Source organism: Paramacrobiotus metropolitanus, unplaced genomic scaffold (genome assembly GCF_019649055.1).
Source record: "Paramacrobiotus metropolitanus isolate TYO unplaced genomic scaffold, Prichtersi_v1.0 Parri_scaffold0000252, whole genome shotgun sequence".
Classification (NCBI taxonomy): domain Eukaryota; kingdom Metazoa; phylum Tardigrada; class Eutardigrada; order Parachela; family Macrobiotidae; genus Paramacrobiotus; species Paramacrobiotus metropolitanus.
The window spans coordinates 61,246-87,360 of NW_026570472.1; the positions used below are offsets into that span (position 1 = coordinate 61,246).

Below are 26,115 nucleotides of genomic sequence, written 5' to 3' on the forward strand. Positions count from 1 at the left end.
GCCCGATTTATGCCAAACCAACCGACTCCGTAAAAAAAAATTAATACAACAATAATCGAAAATTTGACGCTGATCTGACGTTGTGTTAAATTAGTTGTGTTTGCAATTTTGTGAACTGTATTTTTCGTTCAGATCTGTGTCTTTATTTGATCATAACTAATAAACTGTACATACAGACAGAGAAAACTATACCATTAAATCACCAAAATATTGTTTCAAATCGTTCCTCCGCCTAGTTACGTTATCGAGCGGCGACGAGCGAGGCTTGCTTTTATGCTCATTCCCAGGGTCGTCTTTCCCATGTGTGAGCGCGCTTGCCGCTCGAATCCGTCTTTCCAATCAGCTGCGAGCGTGCTTATCTCTTGGATCTGCGCTGACGACGCCGGCGAACGCGTCAACCAATCCACTGTCTCGGCAGCGCCCATTCACACGACAAGTTGGCACGCTAGCAGCCTCCACTGACGCCGTTCGCTGAATTGGTGCTGCCTGTGCGTCGGAAAGATCATTCAGCAGAAGTTATTCTTCATGGCTGGCTGTCATTGCTGATTTAATTTCCCGGTTTAAGCTTCAACGTAAAACTAAGAAGGGGAAATACAGTTAGACCTAGTATCGCTTTCCACTTGTATACTTTTTGGATATTTCCTGTCAATTATTCGGCACGTGGTGCAATCTTGCCTTTGCTTTCTCTAAGCGGATTGATATTTGGTAAGTACGTGTAAATTTTTTTCCACACTGGATCTGCCTTTGCCGCTTGCTCCACTTACTTCCCTATTTGGCAGTCTGATGCTTAGACTATACTTTCTCATGCTAATTAATTGGGACACATTTTCTGGTTACACTTGTTCTGGTGGGCAATAATCTCCAGTTTTCGTACGACTGTTCTAAGGGATGTTGTTCTGCCGAGACGTTTTGCTTCCGCTAATTTGCCACGCTAGCCTTCAAAGCAGCGTTTATGTACGTAGCCGTATGAATTTCTGAAGGCGGTGAGATAGCAAAATGCTCGATCGTGTACCTGAATGACCTTTCTTTAGTTCCAATAGATCTGAAGTTTCTTAGGATTCTAAAGCATTCTTAGGTGCCCACGACAACCAGCTGCAGAGCAAGCGTAAAATACCTAGTATAGAGCAAATAAAGTAAGCAGCACCTGTGGTTTGACTGGTTGTATGTAGGAAGCCTGATCATGGACGGTGTGGGGAAGCGAAAAGCGGACGACGCTGGCGACAGTACCACCAAGATCACCCGCATCAAACCCGACCCCGGATGTGGCTCGGTCAAGCCTGATCCCGGCAGCGAATGCGTCAGCAGTGCCGGCGAGCAGGAACGGAGCGCAGCGCCGCAATTCGTGGCCGTAGTTACGGGGGCGTTTAAGGTGTACGGTCGCTGGTCGGCGGTGGAGGCCTTGGCGCTGCCTTTGCGCCGTCAGGGCCATGACTATCACGTCCTTCTGCCGGCGCACGTCACCCCGTGGGCGGCCTATCTCGTCCTGCCTGCAGGCGGCGCTGTATCCCGGTCTGCCCATTGACGATCGTCACGCCCGCAGCGGCGCTGACGGCCCTGCCACCACCGCTCAGCTACAGGCTGCCTCCGCCTTTCTCAGGATCCCGCTTCAAGAGTGCTGCGTGCAGCCGACCGTAAGTGCCGCGCTGAAACAGGGAACTTACCAACTTAACTTTAGTATGATAGCGTTAGTAGTCCGTTGAACCGTCTAACACGCAATCGAATGCGTTAAGCATAACATAATGCTATATCGAGCTGTTGCTGCTTTTAATGATGGTGTCTGTGCTTCACTGCGACGCAGGAACACCACAGCTAACGGCTGCCGCATCTGACCAGGACTCGGAGGCCTGGATGATCGTCCAGCCGGGCGCCACCGTCTCGTCCCGGGCCACCACCGACATCGCTCAGCTATCTAATTTAAGCCAGACCCGGCCGCCACCGCGGGCCGATCCCCCCGTGGCCGACACGCATCTGACACTGGAAGCTTTGCTGGTGCATCTTCGGCAGGATTTCATTCCCGCCACAACTGAGATGGCGCTGTATCTGGTAAGAGAAACCGGCCGAGGCCGGCAGGCAGTCGCACGCGAATAATGGTGCGTTTACCTTTTCGACAGTTTGCGTCGATGGGTTTCTGTCTGCATTTTCGAATGCTCGATCAGCCAGGGATGTATTATTGAGTCTGTAGAAAACCATGTACTGCAAGAGCAGTAACTTTTACTTGATCCTAAGTAGTAAAAACTGTAGCTGATAATAAGTATACGAAACTTGTGCCGTAGAGTTAGTAGTATTTTAGTTCATCCAAAATTTTCAGTACAATCTGCTGCAGTATCAATTGGTGCAACGCTTTCCGGTACATACTACGGAGGCCTTCGCAGTTGTGTAGGATGTTTCTCTGCGAGTAATGGAATTTTACATAATTGTTGTTAGTTTTTCCAGATGGTTTTAAGGTTTCGATCATAAACTTCTAGAAAACCAAAATAAATTTACATAACTATGTACGGCAGTAGCAGGACGTATTAAATCAGGCGCTCTTGTGCAAGTATTGCTGTTGGCAATTTCGTAAGGTCTTTAATACTGTATTTTCGGAGTTCTCCGTAAATACAATAAACAGTCTTTGCACCGTACGGTACATCGGTGTCATGCTCTGCACTGCACACAGTTCTACACTGAATTACGTGATAAGCTGTACTTCTTAAATCTGAGAACCGTGAGCAACGCTTTAGTACTTTCCAAAATAAGCTGTAGTACTGGTTAACAAATACCTGTCGCCCTTGTCAGAAAGTGATGAAATGGTTCCGCGTGGATTACCCTGCGCGCTGGACGTTGGAGAACTTCCGGGTCGTCCTGCCGGAGCTGCGCTGGGATCTGATTCCCGACATGCTGCCCCTGGCCCTTCTCACCGCCACCGGGCCGCTGCACGACGTCCTTCTGGACCTACAGACGCGCCTCTTCCCGCCAGACGCCGTCCGCTGCACAGCCGCGCCGCGGGAACGCCACTTCATCGAAGTGGCCTGCCTGTTCTCCGCCGATCGACATCAAACCAGTCTGCGTCTGTATGACGCGCGCGGGAACACACTGCACCGCATACCGCTGCCGACGGAACTCCAGACGTGGAACGTTGTGAAGGAGATGGGCCCGGTGGTCAACAACCGGATGTGGTTCCGTGTCGAACGGGGAACGGAGTTTCGAACTTACGTCATGACGATGAAGGTGAATGAGGATGCTGATGGGGATCAGGTGACGACGGAGATGGAATGCATGTTCCAGGAGCAGCTGGCGACGGCCGCCTCTCCACAGGTCAGTCTCAGCGGTCTGGTCTACGGCTGGCGCATCGGGACTACGCTCAACACAGCCTCCCATACCTACACGTTCGATCCTGACGCGCGCCACTTCGGCTACAATGTTCGCAATCCCAACGGCTTTCGGTTAGTTAGTTCTCAGTTCTCACCAAAATGTACATGAACCGCTGAGCGGCAGAATACGAACAAGTATCGTAGTAATATGGCTTCTAATTATCAGCAAAGAAGCGGCCTTTGACGTGTGGAACAATCGGTATTTCATCATCCTGGTCGGATATGTGGCCGGAGACCCCGTGCTGGCCACCGGGGAGATGTACGACGCGGTGACCAACCAGTGGAGCCAGTTGCCGGCCATGTCATCTTTCCGCTGCGGTGCCTCTGCCAAAGTCCTCAACGGCTACCTGTACGTGACGGGTGGCGTCGGTCCAGAATCAACCGTTCTTCGCAGCTGCGAACGGCTGCAGCTGGGCGTGGCCGGCGCACAGTGGTAGCGCCTGCCCGACCTGGCCGTGTCGCGCTACGGACACTGCATGTTCGCCTTGAACAACCAGCTGTTCGTGTGCGGGGGATCCAGCCGCCTCGGGGTACCGCTGGCCCACTGGGAGAAGTACGACTTATCAGTTAATCGGTGGAGCATTGTGCGCCCGCTGGAGGATCCCCAGGCTGCTGCCTCGCCCGTGTCGGCCTGTGTGACGCTCACCGTTCACCACAAAATGCTGCGACGTTAAAAGCGACAGTTCACTTTTGTCGTATGATTGAACTTGTTACCTATCGCTGTATTTTCGGATTTTGATTATGGCCAGGACCAAGTTTATTTGCTATCGTTAGCATTTCCCCATTTGCGACTTTAACCCTCCAGCGGGCGGCACCCGAAGGAGTGCGAATTTTCTTTTGAAAATCGGGATTTCCCGATGAAAAAAATCAATTAAGATAGGGAATTTTTTGTGAGCTTGTGCTGACCATAGGTCAGTGGTGGTGACTAGGGTGTTTGCCAACGCCAGTGCCCATGGACGGTCTACAGCATATAAATGCTTATTTTTGTAACAATTAAGCTAACAGGAATAAAGTAAAAACACTTACTTCATTAAATAGCACAAAAAAAGTACTTTAAAAGAGAAGTATAGAAGTGGTCAACAATTTGACCACTGGTCAGTAAAAAATTAAAAACTGCCAAAACCCGTTTTGTTGCATTTTGACCACTGCTATATACAAAAAACGTAGAAAACAAGCGATTCTGAGACTATTCTTTCCCAAAACGTTCATCAATCTCTCCTATGGCACTAAACGAAGCAGTCTTTGTGCAATTTAACATTGCACTTCCTGCATTTCTGACACACCGAGTTACCTTCACACTGCCTGCGTTGTTCGGCTTTGCACGTTTCATGGATGTGGCCGCAGTTGCCGGTATGGGGACAGCGGCGGAAATGGTTCAGATGCAAAGGCGATTGGCGCCGAACCAGATATTAGTTGTCACTCGCACTTTTTCGAACGAAATTCATTAGCGACCGGATGTGACCTATACAAGGCTGTTCGGAAACGTTAACATCGCTAATGTGATCATTACAGTTTGCAGTCGCCCGAGACTGGTCAAAACTCAAAATTTGCATGTTTTTTAAAGCTACGTGGCTTCACAGCTTTGCTTGCCCAAGCGGTGCATCGGTATTCGGTATCGAAGGTGGAACGCGGCAGAAAGCAGTGTTGTGCTGCCATTTCAATTCACACAGCTACAATTATACACTGACGGTAGAATTAAAATCACGTCTACCATGCCGACCGCCCGGGGTGGTGTTCAGCAACCCCATGTTTTGCCAACTTCCAACAACCAAACCGCATGGTGCATGTTTGGCGTCCGAACCGATATTAAATTATTCCGGTTACGTAGTGATAAGAATCTGTCGAAAGTGCACCCGCCCGTGTATTCACGACCCTTCATGGGCAATGGTGTTGGCACGCAACACACGTTTTTGACGGACTGCGGTCATCTATGGTTCAACTTATAGAATCTGCGTTGGACATTTTTGAATAAAGCGTTGTCAATTGTTCCTTGTTGATTTATCTCCGGTTTAATTACTCATCCACTAATTAGGTAATTAGCAAGATCTGCGAGAGGTCAGAAAGTCCGAAATTGGTCATTTTTGGACACCTGTAGTTTGTAACTAACTTAAGATACAAGTTTGAGTTATGTTGTTACTGCTGCTTTAAGGTCCCTTGTTGCTGATTATGCAAAGGGATATCAAGTAACTGTTTGCGATCACTTGGAACAAAATTCTGAACGCCATGTTGCGCCCTGACGCCAATGCCCGTCAACGGGTTAATCATCTTTTTCCGTCTGGCCAATAGATATTTTCACTTACCTCCGTATAAACTTCCGACTGTAACTTCATTGATAATAAATTTTAGGAAGAATCCACGCAGTTACGTTTTTCACAAACATACCGGCGCACATATTAAAACACAGGACAAAACGATCAGATATGGCTGCGCACTGCGCAGACAGGTTGCAGAAATAAAACCTTAAGAAAGTGTTACAGAAAATTGCTTATTATGTACATAACCTTCCCTGTCAGCTACATCAGGCATGCCTATCCCGTAACGACGGAATTCCCTCGGCATGACGTAATCACTGTTAAATTCTGTTTGTCAGTGTAAGACTTTAAGCCAATAGTTTGGGATGCAACGAATTAGTGTACGGATACAGACTTTCATGTCGCCGGAAGCGTGGCTCAGTCAGCCAAAAGTTTCAAAGGCTACAAATTCTTTCGGAAAACGGTCACTTTTTATCCAGAAGTGATTAAAAGCTAGCAGTTTTTGGTTCGGCCTTATACGAATTGTTTTATCCGCTTCATGGTTCGTAAAATTCGGGATGTAACCGGAGAAGCTGCGTTTTTATTTAACTATTGTTAAAGGCCCGTTTATTACTGTTACTTACACGTCTTATGTAATTTTTCCACAATCAACGTTTTCCTTATAAGTACACCGCCGTACGCTGCTAAGACAAAGGTCTAGGCACTTAACTGAGACTTCGCTGCACCCGTCCACGCTGAGCAGCAGCACGAAATCTGTGCGGTGATTCTGCAGCATCAATGAAAATTCAACGACAAGGTGCCAATTATGCTCTTCGAGCGAACAGTCAGCTGACTCAACTGTGCAGGCCGGCAATGGGTGAAAGGTCACCAGAGACAGCGTGCACAACAACTGCCAACAACTTTGCGTGCAGTAACCGAAAAGACAATGATTAGCTAACAATTAGGTACAGGGTACACTAAGCGCAAAGAACTATCCATACCTTTGCAGTTTCTGTCCTTTCGTTTTCTGCATCGTACTTCGTAGGTTTTAAAGATTTTGGATTTGCAGCGTACCTCCATCAGTTCTGTCCTGTGTTGCTTCTCGAGCGTACGTATTACTGGTGTTTAACGAGTTGCGGTGACTTAGCTAGCCGAGTATGTCCGATGTTCTTCAACGGATAAGATATGTGAGAATGTGCGTTTACGGGCTTGGCTGCTCAGAAATAAGTCACTAATCAATCAATCAGGCCCAGGGCGGCTCCAGGCCGTATCCCGGGGTTCAGCGTCCCTAGTGCAAAATATCTCGGCATGCGGCCGTCCTCCGCCGAGATCGTCAACGAATCTAGGCTTCCGGAAACTTTTCGGTTCGCATCATTGGTAAGTACAGAAGTTGGCTGACACTTGACAGGATGCAGGATCATTAGTACTGGTTGACGGGTTGGGTATTCGCGTGTAGAATTAAGGTAAAGTGTCTTGGGGCCCGCAAACACAGGCGGAGCTGGAGCTGTTCCTTAGCGACACAATCGTCAGGCTGTGCAAATGTGCGCACTTTCCCGCGGATTGGTACCAGCCGGTCCGGATGAAGAGCACGATAAAATACAGCGAAAAGTGTAAATTAACGGGTCACGCCAAAAAGAAAGGTAGGGTAGTGGCCATCGTATGAAGCGCTAACAGCGCTCTTAATATGAATTAGCTGTACCTTTACGTGCTCGTTATCAGGACCGGGTTGTGCACTAACTGCGCAGGTAAGATCCATAAAAATGTATGGTTGATCTCACGAATCCTGAGATTCGTGTTTTCTGTGGTTTTTGGTTGGGTTGCCTTTTTGAATAGGTATTTCGTAAAGCATTTCTGTTTCGGTCAAAATTTAGAAAACAAATTGACCATATTTAGTTAAAAAAGATCCTCGGTTTTGAATTTAGGTATACGAAATTGTACACACTATGTCTCTAGTGTCTGCACAAGTGCAAACAGTCGTTTCTATTAGCCGTGCTGTATGCTCGAACCAGTTATGCTGCAGCCGGTCTTCTTCGAAAACCACTTGTCCGATGTAGTCAACGAAGAATAAACCGTCGTTGAGATGAGCGCGCGCTTCTTCCAGTTCTTCAGCCAAAATTCCGATGCTGTTGGTCATTGTTTTCTACAAGGCAAAATCCGCCTGCTAGTGCTACGTAAAAATAAATATATTGACCGAACATCAATCACTACGAAATACGTCTTAGATGTTTTTACCGTGGTTCTTATCTTCAGTGTGGTTTTGATGTGATTCTGATAATCAGCGAAGGTGCGCACGGCAACCTTATATTTCTGGCTAGTGTTCGGAGGTATATCGCATTTGGCATATAGTGGACAATGGGTATCATTGGCATATTTAAACTGGAGGAGCTTCGTCGATGTGATGCTGTTTCGGGTGATACCGGAATCCAAAGTCAGCGAACGGGGATTGGCATACTGCACATCGTAGCCGGCGCCCAGAAAGTAGGATGACGGTGGAGCGGACGCCGAACTGGCCGTTTCAGGCCTTTCCAGCTCCGGCTCGCTGTAAAATCGTCCAGCATAAGAAAGTTCAGAACATTATTATTGCGCAATTGTCAATCAAGGGATTCTACGCTTACTGTATACGAGTGCAAAATCGACGAGTAAAAAAACAATTTTTTCGTCTGGTTCGTATAGCGTTCGGTCCGCCAAAAAATGTCTGGTTTACCATTGAATTTGGTTTATTATCTGGTTAGCCTAGAAGTTTTATTAGTCCAACAATGGGACAAAAACCGCACTGATATCCGGAACTGATTAATTTTAATCAGGGTATGTTTAACATACCTGGTGTATTCTGCATCGGTTGTCTGCTGGTATACTCCTGGCAAATCAGCCAACAGAATCAAGTACAGAAATGTTACTGCGATGGCAGTTGTCCGCATTCTGGCAACAAATGCAGAAAACATTAAAAACTGATCTAAATTGAAACAAGTATCTGTACACTCGCAACACGCACTGATAGCACAAACACAGGACCAAGCATCACGAGCTTCGTATACTGTATGTAAACTGGTATTAAAAAGAAACGGCGTGTGCCGCAAATAACAGGCTCCAAGTCCACATGATCATTGTCGAATCAGTAAAGAGAATCTGAGAAAAATAAATGACTCAGCTAGTCTTCTGCCTGATACAGCTTGCAACTTTACAAGAAATAACAACTCGTATAGAAGTATGGTTAAAGATGACTGCGTTTCGCTCCGTGTATATTTCTATAATACTTTGTATAATTATTCATTCCGCTGTAAAAACCTCATGTACATGCTACGACAGTTCTGCCTGCGGGAATTCATCCTTGGCGCTCCGGCATAACCAAATCTAAATATTACAATTTAACCAAACCTAAAATCAATACGTACTAGAGTAGGGAAGCGCACCGCTGTTGGCTTGCGCTTAAGGCCGAAGCAAAGCGGGAAACCGAGTTTAATAAACTGTTTGCTGAGTATTCGTATAAAACTGTTTTAAAAATGCATTCTTTACATCTAAAAAATATTTTTTCTCCATTTACACATTTTCACATGAGTAAATCAACCAAAATTTCACAAGTAAATTACGCAACAACATCGGCAATCGTAGAGTAGAGGATCGAATGACTTTGTACAAATTTAACAGAACACACACAAGCTTTTGAGTAACCGCCGTGTTGCAAGGCTGTAATACTTTCAGTATTACATTCTTGTATTTCTCGATTATCTAAATAAATAAAAGGTAACAGGGATTAAAAATACGTAGCTACAGTAATAATCTGTAGTAATGGGTGAGTTTGCCGGAGCCCGCTTTAACCACCACGAAACCTTTGAAAGAATGGATCGGCCGGCTTTGGTGTGCAAAAGTCGCACATCCGCGCTTGAACCGCTTTGAACCTCGTTGCCGTTCCATTGATGTTACTGACTTCTCCCCGCGTCTGCATACTATTCACGCCCGGTCTGCTGTCATCAGACTTCCCTACGATTGTGTAACGATTTACGTTAATGTCGCGGAATCGCGTTTTTTCCTCTTCTCGGTTTCGCTGACATTTTCGACAAAAGCCTGTCACGTTTCCCCCAACCCAGGACACCACAGCTAGGAAGACGTCGCGCCGGTCTTCATGTTTTCCGGTCGTACAACATGCGGTGCCATATATTTAATACAATGGAAGGGGTGAACAACGAATTTTTATAGTCAATATTGTTGTGTGGTCCAGAATTCTGCCTAATGCCAAGTAAAAACAACGAATATGCACCAGTGGAAGCTGACAAACAAATGCCTATTATTTAATTAATGGAGCGGAAATACTTGTGTATGTACTACGTACTGCAAGCACCATTGGTGCACAAAACTGTTCACGAACATGCTGTAGAAACAGCACCGTTGTTACGGATCTTTGCTGGTGCCCTCAAGGTAACTCACGAAATTATAAAAATTTATCAAGTTGACTAATGTAAACACATGCAGAAAATACCGTGCGCGATGCGACCGGTGTCCGAACCGCCAGTAAGTATTTTCAGAATCCGGATTGCGAAAACTGAAAGCGTCTCACGGAAGCCAGCCGTCGTCCTCGTCCAATTTCTCATTGCGAAGGACGACCGGACGATTACTACCGGGAATGGAATGGATTTTAGCTTATTCTATTGGTCCATTCCCGGTTCCATACTTGCTGATGGATCAGTGCCTTTAAGTGGTTGTGCAAAAGATTTGTTCTCAGGAGCAGTGGCGACACAACGATAAAAAATCACATACCACACAGCGGCAAACGAAAGCATGCGGCGGTTCACTTATACCCCATGTTATCGGCTGTTTCTAGGTTTTTCGATGTACACACACCCCCAAATCCTTCTCCATCTTATAGAATAAAGGTATAAGTAGTTCTAAAAAAAGGGGCGTCCTTAACGGGTACTCTCTGTTATAGAAATAATGTGGGATTTCAAATTCTTCTGTGCATTCGATGCGAAAGTGAGCGTAAATGTGTATCACGGGCTGTTTATATTTTCACAGTTTAGTGTTAAACTGACGCATTCAAGGAAGCTGAAGGAACGAATTTGCTGCCCATCGCCGGTACTTCCCCTGTAGCGTTACCGGACCAACCGATTCACAACTTCCGCTGGATATACCGATGTGCAACTGCGACATCTGACGTCCAGTTTTGGTTGCGTGGACTGATCACGTCAACACGGCATGCACAGGAATGCATTGTATCCTGTAATCCACATTGCCGGAAACCATGCCGTCCCGACTGCCTTGTTCACCTGTCACCCTTTAAGCAATACTAGTCTGAAGGTAAAAATGTTAAAATGCATCTCCGGAATGCGTAATTGCAGTTTCTCTTCAAGACGATTTCGCTGAAAGCGTGTGCCGGCTTCCCGAGCAGTACGATGGTGACGAATACGTGGCCTTTCTCAAACGCTTCGGCACGCACATGATCGAGACATTGCTACTGGTCAAGCAATCGCGGACCCGAGTGTTCGTGGATCCGAAAGCGATATTCCAGCATCTGGTACGCAGCGGCACAACCTTCACTGGTGACAGCGTCCACTGGGCGGATGGAATTCAGCTGCGGTATATTACCGACAGCATGCTCGTACGAATTGCCGACGATTTAATGAAGGGCCCGCGTTCGGACAGCGTTGTCAACGAGACTGCCGCGCACAACATTACGTTGCCGGTTCATCTGCTGGAAATTTCGCAGCTCCTTGACAAGGTCCATCTAAACCGGTCCCTTAACGAGATCTGCAGGTAACGTTATCAGCATTTGTACAACAATTATACGGTAAATAGAGCCATATAGAGGACAGGACGAAAAAGGTAAGTAATTGTTTTGTTTGAACAAATACTGCGAGTAAAGCAGTACCGGCGATTTCTGCGCATTCGATATGTGGATGTCGACATTATTTAGTTATTTCATTGTCGCGTTTTCGGACTGCAAACCGAACTGGCCGCTTTCACCTGTGGGTCCTGCGCTGTATTTACAGACAACTGTTCGATGGAATGTCCGAAGCCAACCAACCGGTCTGGTTGAAAACCGTTGCCGACAACCTGTACCGAGCAATGGATGCCTACAGCAACGAAGCCCAAACCGAACAGCCGATCGCCACACCGCAGATAACTCCCTGGCCGAAGGAGATCCGCAGTCAGATCAGGGCCATCCAAACGCGGAATTTCTTGGCGGGTCAACGGCACCCCTGTGTCAGCGATGCGTACACTAATGTCTTGGGTCACGGATACGATCTGTTACGCGCCGATCCACTAGGGACGGAATTTCACGCCGGTATTCACAGCGGCGAACCGATTCTCCGGTTTAAGGATTGCCCTGTCACCGGGAACTGCAACGACACAGTGCTCTGTACAACGCTGCCGCCTACCGGGCATACACAGGAAAAACATATCTTTCGTGCGGTGGAGGAGTATCAGGACGTAATTCTAAGCACGCTGGACATTGATGGTCTTGACGTAAGTCTTTGGCTAATGAAGCCTTGCATGTCGCAGTATTTGCTATCGATAAATTAGGACGTGATTCAATTTCTGTCGGACCGTCCGACTAACATAACAGCAGAGCGAGCTGACCCTTCGATCATGTGCAAAAAGGCTGTTTTTCGGCCTTCACTTATAAGACTGATTTTTACGCTCTAACTGTGACATACACAGACTTGTTACTCTTTGTGTGAAAGCGACCATATTATGACATTGTGAAGAATACAAAATCTTGTCTTAAAATTGTACGGGCCCATTAAGGGAAGTGGCCCGGTACATGGTACCAAATTCGTGTACATGCACCGATCCACTGTTCTAGCATGTTTTTCAAATTTTAAAATGAATTTCAAAAATTTTAAAATTTTTGGACAGAACAGTGGATGGTATAAAAACGATCCTCATGGTTATGTGCATTTACGTGCAAAATTTGAGGGAGATTGGTCTACAATGAGACTTTTGGTACACCTGAACGCATTTAAACTTTTTGGAATTTTCTAACAGCCATAACTCCCGAACCGGATGTTGCGCGCACTAACGGTTTTCACGCCAGTGTATACAGATCTTCTGGCTACAAAACGTCATAAACTGAAACAAAAATGTGTTTGGGAGTGCGCGAAAGCGAAAGTTTTCGTGCATGTACACGGATTTGGTACCATGTACCGGCCCACTTCCCTTAAATCAGTAAGGTTCACTCGATGATAAACTACGCGGTCTACTTTGCAGCCGGTAATCCATGCTAGCGTGGGAATGCGCAGCCCGATAATGCGCAGCATCCGGCACGGCGCTACAATTAACGATACGTTCAGGCAATCGTATCAGCACGAGATGAGATACGTCTACAACAAAGAAGACCTGTTCCTCGACTCACACTTACTATCCACGGCTTGTTCCTTACCGGACCTCTACGACCCAGCGGAATACATAAGCTTCCTCAAGCATTTCGGGACCCATATTATCACACGTGTAAGATACGGGAGTTTCGCTTTAAACCGGACCGTCCACTACGCCGATATGGAAGCGGATACGTCGGTGCTCGAAACGTCCATTCGACCGTTACAACTTACCGTTAAAAACATTAAGGCGTTCTTCACACCGTTGACCATTAGCCAGTCAGCAGTGCCACCAGATTGTGACAAACTTCTCAATGCAAGTTCCCTGCAGAGTTTCCGAAAGCTTCTTGATCGAGCAATTGTAGAGTACGCTACAACGATGGGACTTCCGACAACAACAACCATTTCGACGACCACGACCACCACGACAGCGGCGGCAACGTCACCTACAACGACCACGATCAACCCGGTCGTCTTCCTTCCGCACGGAACCATCCAGGGCGTGGTTCGCGATGCAGACAGCTTGGATTACCTTCCAGGCGTCAGCGTAACCGCTCGACTACCCCGACAAAACTTTCAATCAACGAGACACACGAACGCCAAAGGAGATTTCTCGATGTCGCTACCGAGCATGCCGAGCTACGACCTCCACTTCGAACTCCCGGGCTACTATCCGGCCTTGTTGCACGGGATGCCGGTAACCGTCCAACAAACGCTGGTGGTCGAGCCAATGCTGTACATTAACCAGCGCTTCACCGGCATCGGTACCGCTAGCGGGAACGTCACTAACGCGGTGACCAGTCAAACGGAACCCGGGGTCCTCATCCACTTTCGTTCCGGGATCAACGTCTTGACCGGGGACGTTGCTGCTACGGCCACCACCCTGGTATCCGGTCGCTGGACGGTCACCCTCCCGACGGGTCACTACACTGCAACCCTCTCCAAACCCGAGTTCGCGCCGACCGCATTTACCGTGGTGATCCTTGGCGGGATGGAGAAACCGGGTCAAAACCACGTGATAGTCCCCGTCGTCTCCCGACAGCAGTGGCGGTTTGTTTTACACTGGGGCGAATGGCCGCTGGATTTAGATTTACATGTTTGGGGTCCGATAGAAGGCAACCGCAATCAGATGCACGTGTACTGGTACTCCAAGCTCAGCCCGGGCAATCACACGGACCTGGATGTGGACGTCACCAAGAGCTACGGACCGGAGACCGTGACCGTGCGAAAACAGCTTCAGGGAGTGTATACGGTTAAGGTGCACGATTACACCAACCGGGAGGCGATGAATTCCCCGGCACTGGGTGTGTCGGGAGCGGAGCTGGTGTACCGAGGCAGTATGCAACTAGGCCACTATTATGTGCCGCGAGGCCACGGAACAACGTGGAGTGTGCTGCAGCTCAACGGGACGCAGATCCAGGTCATTAACCGTATGAGTCATAACGGGTTGACAAAAAACGTTGACAGCAGTTGATCCTGGCGGAAGCGTTTAGCGCCGATTAGCGGAAACTACTACTGAATTTTCAACTGTTTAGCAGCAACACTGGACTATGACTATGTGCTCTGGCGTTTTCTATTTCGAACGTACAAAAGTGAAGAATTTCCAGAGATTTCTTAGACAAACGCGAACAATCAAACCAGATTGTTTTTTATTTGCCACTTCAACCAAACCTGGTTTCTTGATCGCGTAGATGTAAATTTCAAATTTTAAAATAATTTATGAAAATGTCAAAATTCATTTTAAAATTCGGAAAACATTGTGCAAATGTGGGTTGGTATAAAAACAACCATCATATTTATGGAAATTTGTGGGCAAAATTTGTAGAAGATAGGTTCGGACCACCGTTCGGCTCATCCTGATCCAGTGATTAGTACTCGCACAGCAGCATACGACAGTGTGTTCGTACGAAAAGAGTTTATTATATATACAGTGTGGGGAGAGAAGCGGCTCATATACAGCGACAAAGTCTTCCAAGGATTTTCAACACTTTGCGCTGTGGTGCTGCCTACGCGGATCTAACGACATAGCCCATTCGATTCCCCCAACGGTGAATTTTTCGGCCGTTTCTCGGTCTCCAGTGGATGGCGCCCTGCTTAGTACACTATAAAAGAAGATGTGTACTGTAACAGTGAAACCTTAGCATAGCATTGCATTCAACAGCAGCCTCTCCAGTTACTCGTACATCTCCATTTTACGACCAATGAAACGGGTAAAACAATTCATGTAAAGCCGAGCCAGAAACTCTCAACATTCAATCACTTCTGGATAAAAATCCCCGTTCTCGGCAAAAAAGACTGGTAGCGTTTGAACTTTGGCAGGCTGAGTCAGTCTTCCGGTGACATGAAAGTCTGCGAACGTATACCAACTTGTTGTAAGAGTTGTATCACAGACTACTGACTGGCATTGGCAAAACGACCCGCCAGCTGCAAATAGGTAAGGCTAGGCAATTAGCAATTTTCTATATCATGTTTCTAAGGGTTTTACCAGTTTTTGTGCGTATCTGCTTGTTATGTCAGGTGTTTTGATATTGCGCCGGCACATTCGCAAAAACATAACTGCCAGAGTTTTTCTTGGAATTTAAGAGAAGTGACCGGCTACATGGCACCAAATTCGCGTACATGCACGAAAACTTTCACTATCTTGCGGTCCCAAACACATTTTTATTTGGTTCCTGTCATTCTAATGGCAGATGATTTGTATTCATTGGCGTGGAAACCGTTTGTGCGCGCAACATCCGGTTCGGAGTTAGGGCTGTGAGAAAATTCCAAAAAGTTTAAATGCATTCAGATGTTCCAAAAGTCTCAGTTACGGACCGATCACCTTCCAATTTCGCACTTAAATACAGTACACTAAGCATAAAAATCGTTTTTACAACAAACCAGAGTTCCGTCGTTTTGTTCAAAATTTAAAATGAGTTTCAAAAATTTTATAATTCATTTTAAAATGTTAAAAAAATGCCAGAACAGTAGTCCCGTGTAAAAAAACGATCTGTATGCTTATGTGCGTTTCAGATGCAAAATTTGAAGAAGATCGGTTCATAATAAAACTTTTGGTAAACCTGAATGCATTGAAAACTTTTTGGAATTTCGAAGAGTCAGAGCTCCCCAACCGGATATTGCCTGCAGCGAATACCTACAGCGTGGGCACGATGGTAAAGATGATGCTGGGCAATCCGATGTGGAGTAACAACCCCATGAAGAAGAACGTCTGTATCGGCGCCCAGCAGACCACCACACTGATCGTCGTCAGCGTTAATCCGACGAGCGGTTTCACGGTTTTCTTTGGCGGCGATGGCTGTGCAGCGGTGGGTTGTGAATTCTGCTTGGAACTTTTTTTCTTGGCTGGAAACTTCCTTAGACTAATCGCAACGCTGCGGCGACGTGAATTTCTCTTCAGCCACAGTTTAACAATAATGAACACATAGGCGACCATGACAATCAGCATCGGGAGGAGGCGATTGATAATGTCATCGGCTTTATTAAAATCCAGGAAGTCGGGCGAATAATGCCCGCAGTCCTGGTACTTAGCGTATACGGCCGGATAATGCAGCAGTTGATCGACTAAAATGGCGGCAAAATCAACAGATGGACGTAGATAACGACGCCCAGGCAGATGAACACGGCCAAGCGTTTGGTGTGGCGCCTGCGGTAGGAGATGGGAAAGGTCACGGCCAAAACGGGAAACGGTGGGTAAAATACTGCCGAATATTTATATGATCATCGAAGGGTTTAGATTAGAGTAACTAAGTAATGAAGACAGCGCTTTCAATGTTACCATCAAACAACAACGCTTTGAGCGTTTCGTCAATGTACGCTTTATTTTCGTTTGACACACTCCATTGCTTAATAACTTTCTTATTTCTCAGAACTAGATCATTCGATTAAACAAAAAAGACATCCTGGGGATGAGAATAGCACAGTGTACAGTATTGTACCTGCAACAAGAATTCCGCGGAAGTGCATGCAAGGTTTTTTGAAAATTCACGAAAAATACTAGCAGAATAGAAATGCGATATACATGAAATTCAGGCGAAGAAGGTGGGAAACTGATTCAATATTTCTACGGCAGAGACTTCAACAAGGATCCAGCGTCTTTTTATTGTGTGGTGCAGTATACTCTAGCACACTGATTTAACAGTACACACGACAAATTGAAATTTATAATTTTGTAAGTTTTAATTATCACACAATTACAGTCATGTTAACAAGGACATACCTAAGTAACCTAACTACAAATATTCGATTAACGATATTTTTCATCGCGCCGTCGGGGCAGGTAAGCCTGACTGCGGCATAAGCACTGTCGCCGTGCGTCGCGGGGATATACGGGCATCGCGGACACCTCAGCGTCACGATCGTGTCCGCGACTGTCGCGCGATAAAAGTTGGGCACCGATTGAGCCAGTTCTATCATCCACCTTTTTCAAAGGGGTCGATCTTGACAGAACGCGGTAGAGGTGCACTTATGGCACAAATGGATGTCTGAAAGCCGCATTCCGATTGATCCCTGTGTGCCCACTGGAATGGAACCTGCTAGGTTACCAGCGGAACGGTTAGTTTTTTTGGCGTAATGCTACCTTTCAAGTGCAGAGCATCGCCGTGCGTGTTTGAGCAGTTTGCCAGCCCAGTTCACTGGATCGTGTCCAATGTTGCCGGCCTGGACAGCATGCTCAGTATGTCGATGACTACCTTTTTCTGGGCAGACACGGAAGCAAAGAGTGGAGTACTTAATGGTCACCATGATTCATACGTGCGGTGAGCTCAGGGTCCCCTTGGCGCACGACAAGACTGAGGGGCCTGCGACTCAGCTGACGTTTCTGGGCATACACCTGGACTCAATTCGTCAAACCCTCAGTTTACCAGGCGACAAGCGACGAAGCATTGAGGAAGCACGCTATGACTGGAGCAACCGTGACCTGTGCACGAAACAACCGCTTCAATGCCTAATCGGAATTCTTGTCTTCGCTTCCAAGTGTACCTCAGCAAGCCGGCTGTTTACGCGGCGGAAGATTGCTCCCTAGCCGACAACCGCCGCCGAAGACCTATTGTAATTACCGCTGAAACGAAAAAGATCTCGACGGGTGGAGAGTTCCTCCCAGCCAGGAACGGCACAACTATTTTTATCCGCCCGGGTGGACCTGAGCTGACGTACTAAGCACTTAACCTGTATACAGACGCGTCTGGAACTCACGGACTCGGGAATTTTATCAAGGGTCATGGTTCCATCTGCGCTGGCCACAGTGGATCCTCCAGCGAAAGCCGTGCATCGAGTATTTGGAACTGATTCCCACAGTTCTTAGCCTATTTGTATGTGGCTCGAGTCTGCGCGGAAACGAGTCATCTTTCACTGTGAAAACGAAGGGGCCACGCTTGCCTTGAAACCTGCGAACGACCAACGCCAGCGTGTTGGACCTTATGCGCAGCATACTAACGGTGGCCGCCTCCGCTAACATGACCTTTACGCTCAAGTATATACGCGCCGTTAACAGCGAGATTGCTGATTCTCTGTCTCGTTTTCATGGTCACAGATGCTCGCAGCCTCGCACCAACAGCGCTGGAACATCCGGATCCATGCCCAGAGATTTTCCCGCAACTGCTCCAAACATACAGCTGACAGCCAGCCTTGACCGGCTCCTAAGCGCTCACATCGCCAACTCCACGAGAAAGACGCACGACGCGCCGAATTCAACCAGTTCGCAGCGTCCTGCAAGTCCAGATTGCCAACTTCCTTGCCGGCATCGCCGGATACCGTCACCGAATACGTCGCTCGGTTATTCTCCACCAAGAAATCGTTCCGCACTGTCGCTGTCTACCTCGCCGGCATACACAAGCGCCACCGCGAAGCGGACCTAAAATCACCCACAGATCACGACCTTGTGGTGCGGGCACAGCAGGGCTACCGACGCCTTGCTGCCCCGCGCCCGTACACAAGCCAACCTGTGACCCTGCAGATACTGCGGTGCCTGGAACGCAGCCTTCGCCATATTGGAATATCTTCTTACGAACTGGCGATGCAGTGGGCAGTCTTTACCATGCTCAGGCATGCTGTATTTTGGTTTTCAACGTACTGGCGAAGTGCCCAGCCCACGAAATGACCGATGCGATGCTCAGCACACCCTGATTGCGGCAACCAAGTTATCGTGCGCCTTAAGGTCACCAAAACCGACCGAACCGGGCTAGGCTGCTCCGTAGCGCTGGCGGCCACCTGCCGCTCGATCTGTCCCGTGCAGGCGTACCGGCAGCACCTTGCCCAGTCGCAGATCATCAAACCGCCTTAAAAGCCCTTTCTTTGTTCACCAAGACGGCCGATTCCTTATCCGCACACATCCGCACACAAGACCCTGTAGCTGTCAACCACAACCACGGTGGATAGTCGGTATTGTTTGGGGCAGTCGGGCAAAGAAGGAATGTCGGAAACTCATGGTCGAGGTCCGCTTGCCCAGACCTCGATTTTGCACATGCCCCGATGCGCCAACCTTTTCGCTCTCAGATACATGGCGTCCGTTTTCGCATTACCAACAAAGATGTAGTGTCAGCGGCGTACCGAATTTAACTTAGTAATTCATCCTTGTATGATACTATTATTAATATATATAATATTATTATTATTATTAACATAAAATACGTAAAATAAATGATACTTGTACAGAGAGTATGCTCGCATGGCTGCTTAGCAACGTCTACCCAAATTTCCCGTTCACCTACATATCCGTCCTGACCGGGGGCTTTCCCCGTAACATTATTGTCATCGTTTCCGACGTGTCGTTTCTCCTGCCGCGACATTATTTTCTCTAACCATGCCATGTTCGATTTCTTCTCACGTCTATTATAAAAGCGCGCACACGATTTTCATAAGAATTCCCCAAGTGAAGTTATTATTTTCATAGCGTCCTTTAAGCAGTCTCTAACCGAACCATGCTCGCGGTGCCAGTTACCGTGTTGCTGATCATCGTTGCTGGTCTGGTTAACAGTACGTACGTATCACAGTTCTTTCGCTTGATTGTATTAATTATGGTTGTTTGTATGTCTTGAATTCTCTTCGATAAGGGCGCTGACTAGTTACCCATGCCGTTGTTGTGGTGTTGAAAGCCGTTTGACTTCGATTTTTGCGTGTGTGTGTGTGTTTTTTAAAAAGGGTCAAGTTGTCAGTGAATTTTTTGCTGACCACTGTTTCTATAGTCTATGACTCAAAGCTATCTTATATTTATATTTAAGCTATCTTATATCTTATATAGCTATCTTATATTTTTTTTTATATATATAGCTATCTTATATTTTTTATTTTTATATTATTTTGTATCGGAAATTGTACCATTCTTTATTATTAAATATTTTGGCAATATAAAAAAATATTAAACCAATTTCTTAACAAAATTACAAAACGCAGATAAATTCTTGTGGTAAATATTGTAATTATACTGTTGTGTTAGGCATTTATTACCGTGCTTTTTCAGCCTTTCATTGAAACACTGTCAACATCACTTGAAACTCGGTACTGCATAAGTAATGGGTTGCATTTGTCAATAAATACAACGCCATAAAAATTTGGTAACTCTGTTTTGTTATATGTACCGTAAATACCGTAAATTCCGAGTTAAACGCCCTGGCTTTTTTTTCGAGAGCTTTGGGAGGGGGACATCGTAATTTTGAAGAGGACATCGAAAACCTTTACATAGATGTTAATTTGTCGTCAATTTGTCCCTATTGCCCATGTTTGGTACTCGGCACGTGTTAAGTGATGCCGCTGTTGTTTTGAAGGAGATGGTTAGAAATTCGTATTAGAAGCGAAAGCCATGCCAATAATCAAAGATTCTTGTAAAATATCTGCAGGCAATTAGAAATTCGCGTATAGTATAAACATGGAAAATGAATTTTGTCCAACAGGTCAGGACGGCACCAGTCCGACCTCGGCTAATCATAACCCGACAACGAGCGGTCTAGGCGGTGACGCCAGCGACAGCCCCATCTCCGACAGCTCCCACTACCCGGATGTTGCCGATAACGCTACCGGCCAGCCGAATTTCGCCCAGCCAGATAAGAACCTTGTTTCAATGGGCGCTGACGTCTTCCTACCAGCCCGAAACAAGTTTCCGCCCGACAATACACCTCAAGGCCAAGGGAACGGTTCGTTCAGTGCAGAGGGAGGCCAGTCGAACTACACCCGCGTGCCGCTGTATCAGGCCCAGATCCCAGCGTCAGTCCCGCTGAAACAATCCCGCCTCACCTACCGGCAGCAGTGGCAGGCCGGTCGCGGGTAACCACACCCTAATGGAAAGATACCAATTCCGTTACAAAAAGATAAAGGTCACACATGCCGCTGGCGATGCAGCCTTGTGACATCATGGGACCGCTCCGACGGCGTTGTAGTATAATATGGCAGTAAAGAAAAACCCTGCAAAGTGGCGCCGAGAGTCACTTACTCGGGTGAATTCCATTTTATAATTGTTGGTGATGCTTCATATTACGCAGAAATAACAGCTGTAAAAAAAGCCAACAGTTCTGGAAATACCTTTGATGTGAAAACTTTAAAAAAAAGAAAGATAGTGCTGAACGGTAGTGTACGGAGTCAAAGGCAGTGCCCAAAAAGATAGTGACCGAATGAAAGGTAGTGCAGAAAGTAGCGTGCGGAGTGGTCACCTTTCCCAAAACCCCACGCAGTTTATAGGTTTGTCATAAAAACTGATATGTTGCTTAGTAAGAATATAAAATTTTTCGAATTTTTTTCTACAGCTATATCAGATGGGAAGTTTCGAAAAAGGTGCTAAATGCGAGTGTTTGGTTTGAATTGCGAAACGCAGCTGCTAACTGAAATGTTCACGCGCTGATGCTTATGCGGACTGCCGTTGCTGGGTGGTTAGCTGTGTTGCACACACATAAACAGTGTGATCGGTTTGTGGTGCGTAGTTATTTAGCTATGCGCTCGGAAATTCGTTCGCAAAATTGTGCTTTTTTAAACTACAGAATAATCGCTTTTCGCTTGCGTCAGTTCAAAAATCTTATTGACGAAGGTCTGCGGAACAAAACGAAGTTCCCTCCTGCCATATTTATTGCTAAAGTTCACAAGTAGGACTGTACCACTAAATACGAGTAGTTGTACATTCTTAGCATTACGTTAACACTTTTCAAATTTTCATTACAGTTGGCTCCGAATTGAGTTGAACACACTTTACAGCAATGAATAGGATATTCCATTTGCCGTACTGTATCGAAAGTCGAAACCTGTAGTTCCTTTGCGTATGTGGCAGACTACCTCGTACTCTGTAGCATTAAGCACTATGACGTGATATTGTTCATCCGTTTGAAGATTCATGGAGGAGAAATCTCGTTTCTGTCCACTCACAAATACGAGTACCTTTTTGTATTCTTATTTGACATACTGTAGCGGTAGTCTGACGTGACCCAAAAGTCTCATTATAGTCACTGTTTTACTTTAAATTTTGCACGTAAATGAATGCGCATTAATATAAACACTGGTTTTACACCAAATCGAAATTCCCCCATTTTTTCAAATTTTGACATGAAATTTAAAATTTTTGAAATTCATTTTAAAATTTGAAAAAAAGGTTTCTGGTTCGGTTTAAAAATAATCTTCATACTTCAGTAATCTGTTGCATTAGCTCTTGTATAACAGCGAAACTTTACAGTTACGACGAGTTTCCGGGCGCATAGCGAAATAACTACACGCCCGAAAATTTTCCGGGCGCGCAGCACTTTCATTTCTTTAATTCATTATTTCTTCATCCGACTGCCTGAGAGGATGGATGCCCATAGGATGCCCCCCATATTTTGTGCCGCGAGATCACGGCCTGACGTGGAGCGTGCCGCGACAAACAATATATACATATTATATATATATATATGTATATATATATATATATATATATATATATATATATATATATATATATATATATATATATAATATATATTTGTGAAATATACTGACGAGGTGGTGCTGCTTGTAAGAAGTATATAAAGTCAATTAATTACCACTGCTCACAGTGACGGTGCGCTTAAAATTAATAATATTAAAATTAATAATACATATTAATTAAAACTGCAGTGTAGATTGTACACGCCACTGCAGAGAGTGCCGCTGTAGCATTATTTTGTTTCATACATCCACGGCGACTCAAATAAAATATTTTTAGTAAGCTGTTCCGGTCGGTACCTTTGAAAAAGTTTTAGAAGTATAAGAAACATTGATAGGTAAAACGCTAGAATTTAGCCCGACTCAACTTAGAAATATATTGATTCCACATGAGAAACACTCTGAAACGGTAAGAACGTACAGCGTGTATCACTTGACCGTTGCTGTAGCCTTTTTACCATAATTATGTAGCCGTTCGCATCATGTTTTAATAATAATTATATAATTCTAACTTTCAGCAATGATAAAGGAGGACGATCTAACAGGCAACTGGCGAAGAACGATCAACTGATTTTTTGCATTAACGGTATGCATCGAAATCCAGCGAGCACATGCGGCTTTTGTAATGGGAACAGCACGTCCGGCGGCGAATTAAGACGAAAGTTTTTCTGTTTTTCGACCGCCTTTGTTTGTAGATACCGCTGTACAACTCGCTGTCTTTCCTCTTCCGGATGTTTCAGAAACTTCGTAAAATTTGTTATCGGAATTTAGATGATAATTCAAACTGACGGCAACTTCAGGTAATGATCCTGATCGCAAAACCATGCATAATGGTTTTCGAAATAATTCACTGTTTAAGGCACGTATTGCCATCCTCTTGTTGGCGTTGTAATAACTAACAATAATAGTGGTATCACGTCTATCGGCTTCCGCTCGTTTTGAAATGTGTATTTGGGTATCATCAGCCAGGTAAGTCGTAAGTCTGAGATCTGTCAGTGCTTTATTTACACGGTCTATTAAGTTTTAAGGCAGAGGTTAATACGTAGTTACCGGAAAGCGCTTTTGAACTACAGTGGTCATATCGCTAACAAGCAATCTGTTGCAAAAGTGCGATTACGATGAAGCATATCTAAGAGCTACTTTATTCTGTCACTGTTATCCCCGTGGCTGACTTTGTGGTTGTCAGATAAGCATTGACTGCTTCAATCGGGTCAATAAAAGCACAAAACTAACAGAATCTGAAACGCGTTTCAGGCCGCCACTGGCTTAGTCTCCTGCAATACTGTCAGACCGAAAGGTAAGCTACGTTGCCAGAGCTCACTAAAATTTCCTTAGAGGTGAAAAGCTTACGCTGGTCTTCAAACATGGGGAACATCATCCGTCGTCGTACGGGTACCGATGAGTACCACCTGTCCGGTCGGTCTGCTAACGATCGGTTAGTTGTACTGTTGCTCGGCGAAACTGGATCTGGAAAGTCGACCTTAATTAACTACATAACGAGCTATTGCAAAGGGGGCTCCGCGACGTCCCCGCGCATTGCCATACCCAATGAATTCTACGAGGCTACCGAAGCCTGCGCGAACAGCGAATACGGCATCGGCGATCGTATACAAAGCAGAACAACGAAGTGGTAGGTGTGTGTAAGTGCGAAGAAATTCTAATTTTGCCGACAATATTTATTTCGGGAACTACAGTATACGGCTCTGCGAGTACGAAAAAAGGCGTGCAACCTGAATAATAAAGGTGACGCGGGCTTTTCAGCAATAGTTATGATTTCGAGGTGGATGGATGCCACTTCCGCTTCATCGACAGCCCTGGGCTGAGTAACACAAATGGCATGGAAGAAGACGCTGCTCATTTGAGGGAGATTATGCAGACCGCGGAGAATGCCGGCGTCGTATCGGTCATTGTCGTCGTTCTTAACGGGACAATAACCAGGAACACGGACAATGTGCGTAAAGCTCTGATCCGGCTTGGTGGATCATGGCCAGACGTTAATGCAGCCGAAAATGTGATTGTGGTTTTTACCCACTGCACGAGTTCGTCCTTCAATTATAACCTGGACACCCTGCATCCCTGGATACCGAAAGCAGAGAACTTCTTTTTCGTGAATAATACCGTGCTAAGTCAAGATCCACAGAGATGGTGCCAAGCGCCGTACACACAGCAAGGTACTTAAGGGAATTGTGCCGGTAAATGGTGCTAAATTCCTGTACAAGCTCAACAACTATCGCGCACCCCAAAATAACCTTTGTATAGTTCTATGAAATTCTGTAGACGAAGATTTTTGTGTACGTGAAAAACGTTAGTACGCGCACATACGGTGAGGTTATTAACTGATGAGTAAAAAAAATTCCAAAAAAATTTAAAGGCAAAAAAAAGCCAAAAGTACCAAAAGTACCAAAAAATGTGTACCAAAAAAATGTGTACCAAAAGTCTTATAGAAACGTTACTATTTCATGTTTTAAAATCTGTAGTTTGTATTGCTTTTTGATACATTACGTCACTTTTTCCAGGTATGGATGAAGAATGGGAACAATCCATGCGCGCAATAGGCAAACTGCTTGACAGAGTTGGTCTGCTCCAGACAAAACGAGTGTCGATGAGCGACGACGAGGAAGAGGAACAAGGAAAAGAGGAGGGAGAAAATGAAGAAGAGAACGAAGACGACGACCAAAACGGAAGCCGGAGAAGAAGAAGCCGATTACGAAGACGAACACGAGAACAATTACCAAAGTGAAAACCAAACTGAATACCAAGACGAAGGCCAAGAGGCCCAGGACCACGAAGAAGACTACGACGAAGAGCAAGTCGAAGCTTTTTGCGAACTTGTACATTCATGTTTCTCGCAGTTGTGTAATTCGATTTGCCTCTTGAATCCAAACCAATCTAATGATGAGTAGAGCCATTGATCGCAAGGCAGCACATAAAGAGCTTTAACAAAATTTCAATAATTAAATAATCTGCATCCTGTTGCACAATCTCTTTGGGTAACCGTCACAAAAATTATAATGATAACTAAAAGGTCATAGTAAAGCCTATTAAAATAAGTAATAAAAATTTCTATTAAAAATATTATAAGTAATAGTCTTCCCTCTTCGGTATTAAAGGTGTGTCCCTGTTTGATAATGCACTTACATACGATCCAGTGTAAATTACCCCAGAATAACTAGGAAAACGTTCTACCATGTTATGTTGAAGCGCAGTGCGCCGGTACGTTCTCGGACTAATGAGCAGCCTGGATTTGTTTTCGAATTTATTATAAATTAAATTACAGCCGAAAAGTCTATGCGGAACTGCAGTTAGGTACAAATCCAAACAAACAAAGCAAGATGCCAAAGTAAAAGTAAATTT

General features: G+C 45.7%; 4 protein-coding genes across 6 annotated transcripts; 3 read left to right on the forward strand and 1 right to left on the reverse strand.

The window, feature by feature from the left end:
* Positions 1-2,759: 2,759 nt before the first annotated feature.
* LOC129601572 (uncharacterized) lies at positions 2,760-8,605 on the reverse strand. Of its 3 annotated transcripts, none has more exons than XR_008692248.1 (4): positions 8,402-8,605; positions 7,814-8,120; positions 6,583-7,721; positions 6,441-6,491 (listed from the first exon to the last, which is right to left on the reverse strand). XR_008692248.1 is itself a non-coding variant. In XM_055500407.1 (3 exons), the coding sequence occupies exons 1-3, from the start codon at positions 8,521-8,523 to the stop codon at positions 7,500-7,502; spliced, it is 651 nt and encodes a 216-aa protein (XP_055356382.1). In that variant the 5' UTR covers positions 8,524-8,605; the 3' UTR covers positions 2,760-7,499. The 3 variants fall into 3 exon arrangements, 1 of the variants encoding a protein (XP_055356382.1); XR_008692247.1 differs by having other exon boundaries at positions 6,441-6,501; XM_055500407.1 differs by having other exon boundaries at positions 2,760-7,721.
* A 762-nt stretch (positions 8,606-9,367) lies between these two features.
* On the forward strand, positions 9,368-14,365 carry LOC129601571 (uncharacterized). The gene is made up of 4 exons (XM_055500406.1): positions 9,368-9,371; positions 10,912-11,326; positions 11,563-12,040; positions 12,785-14,365. The coding sequence occupies exons 1-4, from the start codon at positions 9,368-9,370 to the stop codon at positions 14,363-14,365; spliced, it is 2,478 nt and encodes an 825-aa protein (XP_055356381.1).
* Positions 14,366-19,650: 5,285 nt separating this feature from the next.
* Positions 19,651-21,452, forward strand: LOC129601577 (uncharacterized). Its single transcript, XM_055500410.1, has 2 exons — positions 19,651-19,860; positions 20,775-21,452. The coding sequence occupies exons 1-2, from the start codon at positions 19,806-19,808 to the stop codon at positions 21,146-21,148; spliced, it is 429 nt and encodes a 142-aa protein (XP_055356385.1). The 5' UTR covers positions 19,651-19,805; the 3' UTR covers positions 21,149-21,452.
* A 2,020-nt stretch (positions 21,453-23,472) lies between these two features.
* LOC129601576 (uncharacterized) lies at positions 23,473-25,722 on the forward strand. Its single transcript, XM_055500409.1, has 4 exons — positions 23,473-23,561; positions 24,016-24,391; positions 24,523-24,932; positions 25,278-25,722. Exons 2-4 carry the CDS (start codon positions 24,126-24,128, stop codon positions 25,499-25,501), a joined length of 900 nt encoding a protein of 299 aa, XP_055356384.1. The 5' UTR covers positions 23,473-23,561; positions 24,016-24,125; the 3' UTR covers positions 25,502-25,722.
* The last annotated feature ends 393 nt before the right edge of the window (positions 25,723-26,115 follow it).

Coding starts and splice junctions, on each gene's coding strand:
- LOC129601572 (XM_055500407.1), bottom strand. CDS start 8,523: ATGTTTTCTGCATTTGTTGCCAGAATGCGGACAACTGCCATCGCAGTA. Junction 8,121..8,401: donor ACCGATGCAGAATACACCAG/GTATGTTAAACA, acceptor ACGATTTTACAG/CGAGCCGGAGCTGGAAAGGC. Junction 7,722..7,813: donor CACTGAAGATAAGAACCACG/GTAAAAACATCT, acceptor TTTGCCTTGTAG/AAAACAATGACCAACAGCAT.
- LOC129601577 (XM_055500410.1), top strand. CDS start 19,806: ATGCTCGCGGTGCCAGTTACCGTGTTGCTGATCATCGTTGCTGGTCTG. Junction 19,861..20,774: donor CGTTGCTGGTCTGGTTAACA/GTACGTACGTAT, acceptor TTTGTCCAACAG/GTCAGGACGGCACCAGTCCG.
- LOC129601576 (XM_055500409.1), top strand. CDS start 24,126: ATGGGGAACATCATCCGTCGTCGTACGGGTACCGATGAGTACCACCTG. Junction 24,392..24,522: donor CAAAGCAGAACAACGAAGTG/GTAGGTGTGTGT, acceptor CGGGCTTTTCAG/CAATAGTTATGATTTCGAGG. Junction 24,933..25,277: donor AGCGCCGTACACACAGCAAG/GTACTTAAGGGA, acceptor CACTTTTTCCAG/GTATGGATGAAGAATGGGAA.
- LOC129601571 (XM_055500406.1), top strand. Junction 11,327..11,562: donor TCCCTTAACGAGATCTGCAG/GTAACGTTATCA, acceptor CTGTATTTACAG/ACAACTGTTCGATGGAATGT. Junction 12,041..12,784: donor TGGACATTGATGGTCTTGAC/GTAAGTCTTTGG, acceptor TCTACTTTGCAG/CCGGTAATCCATGCTAGCGT.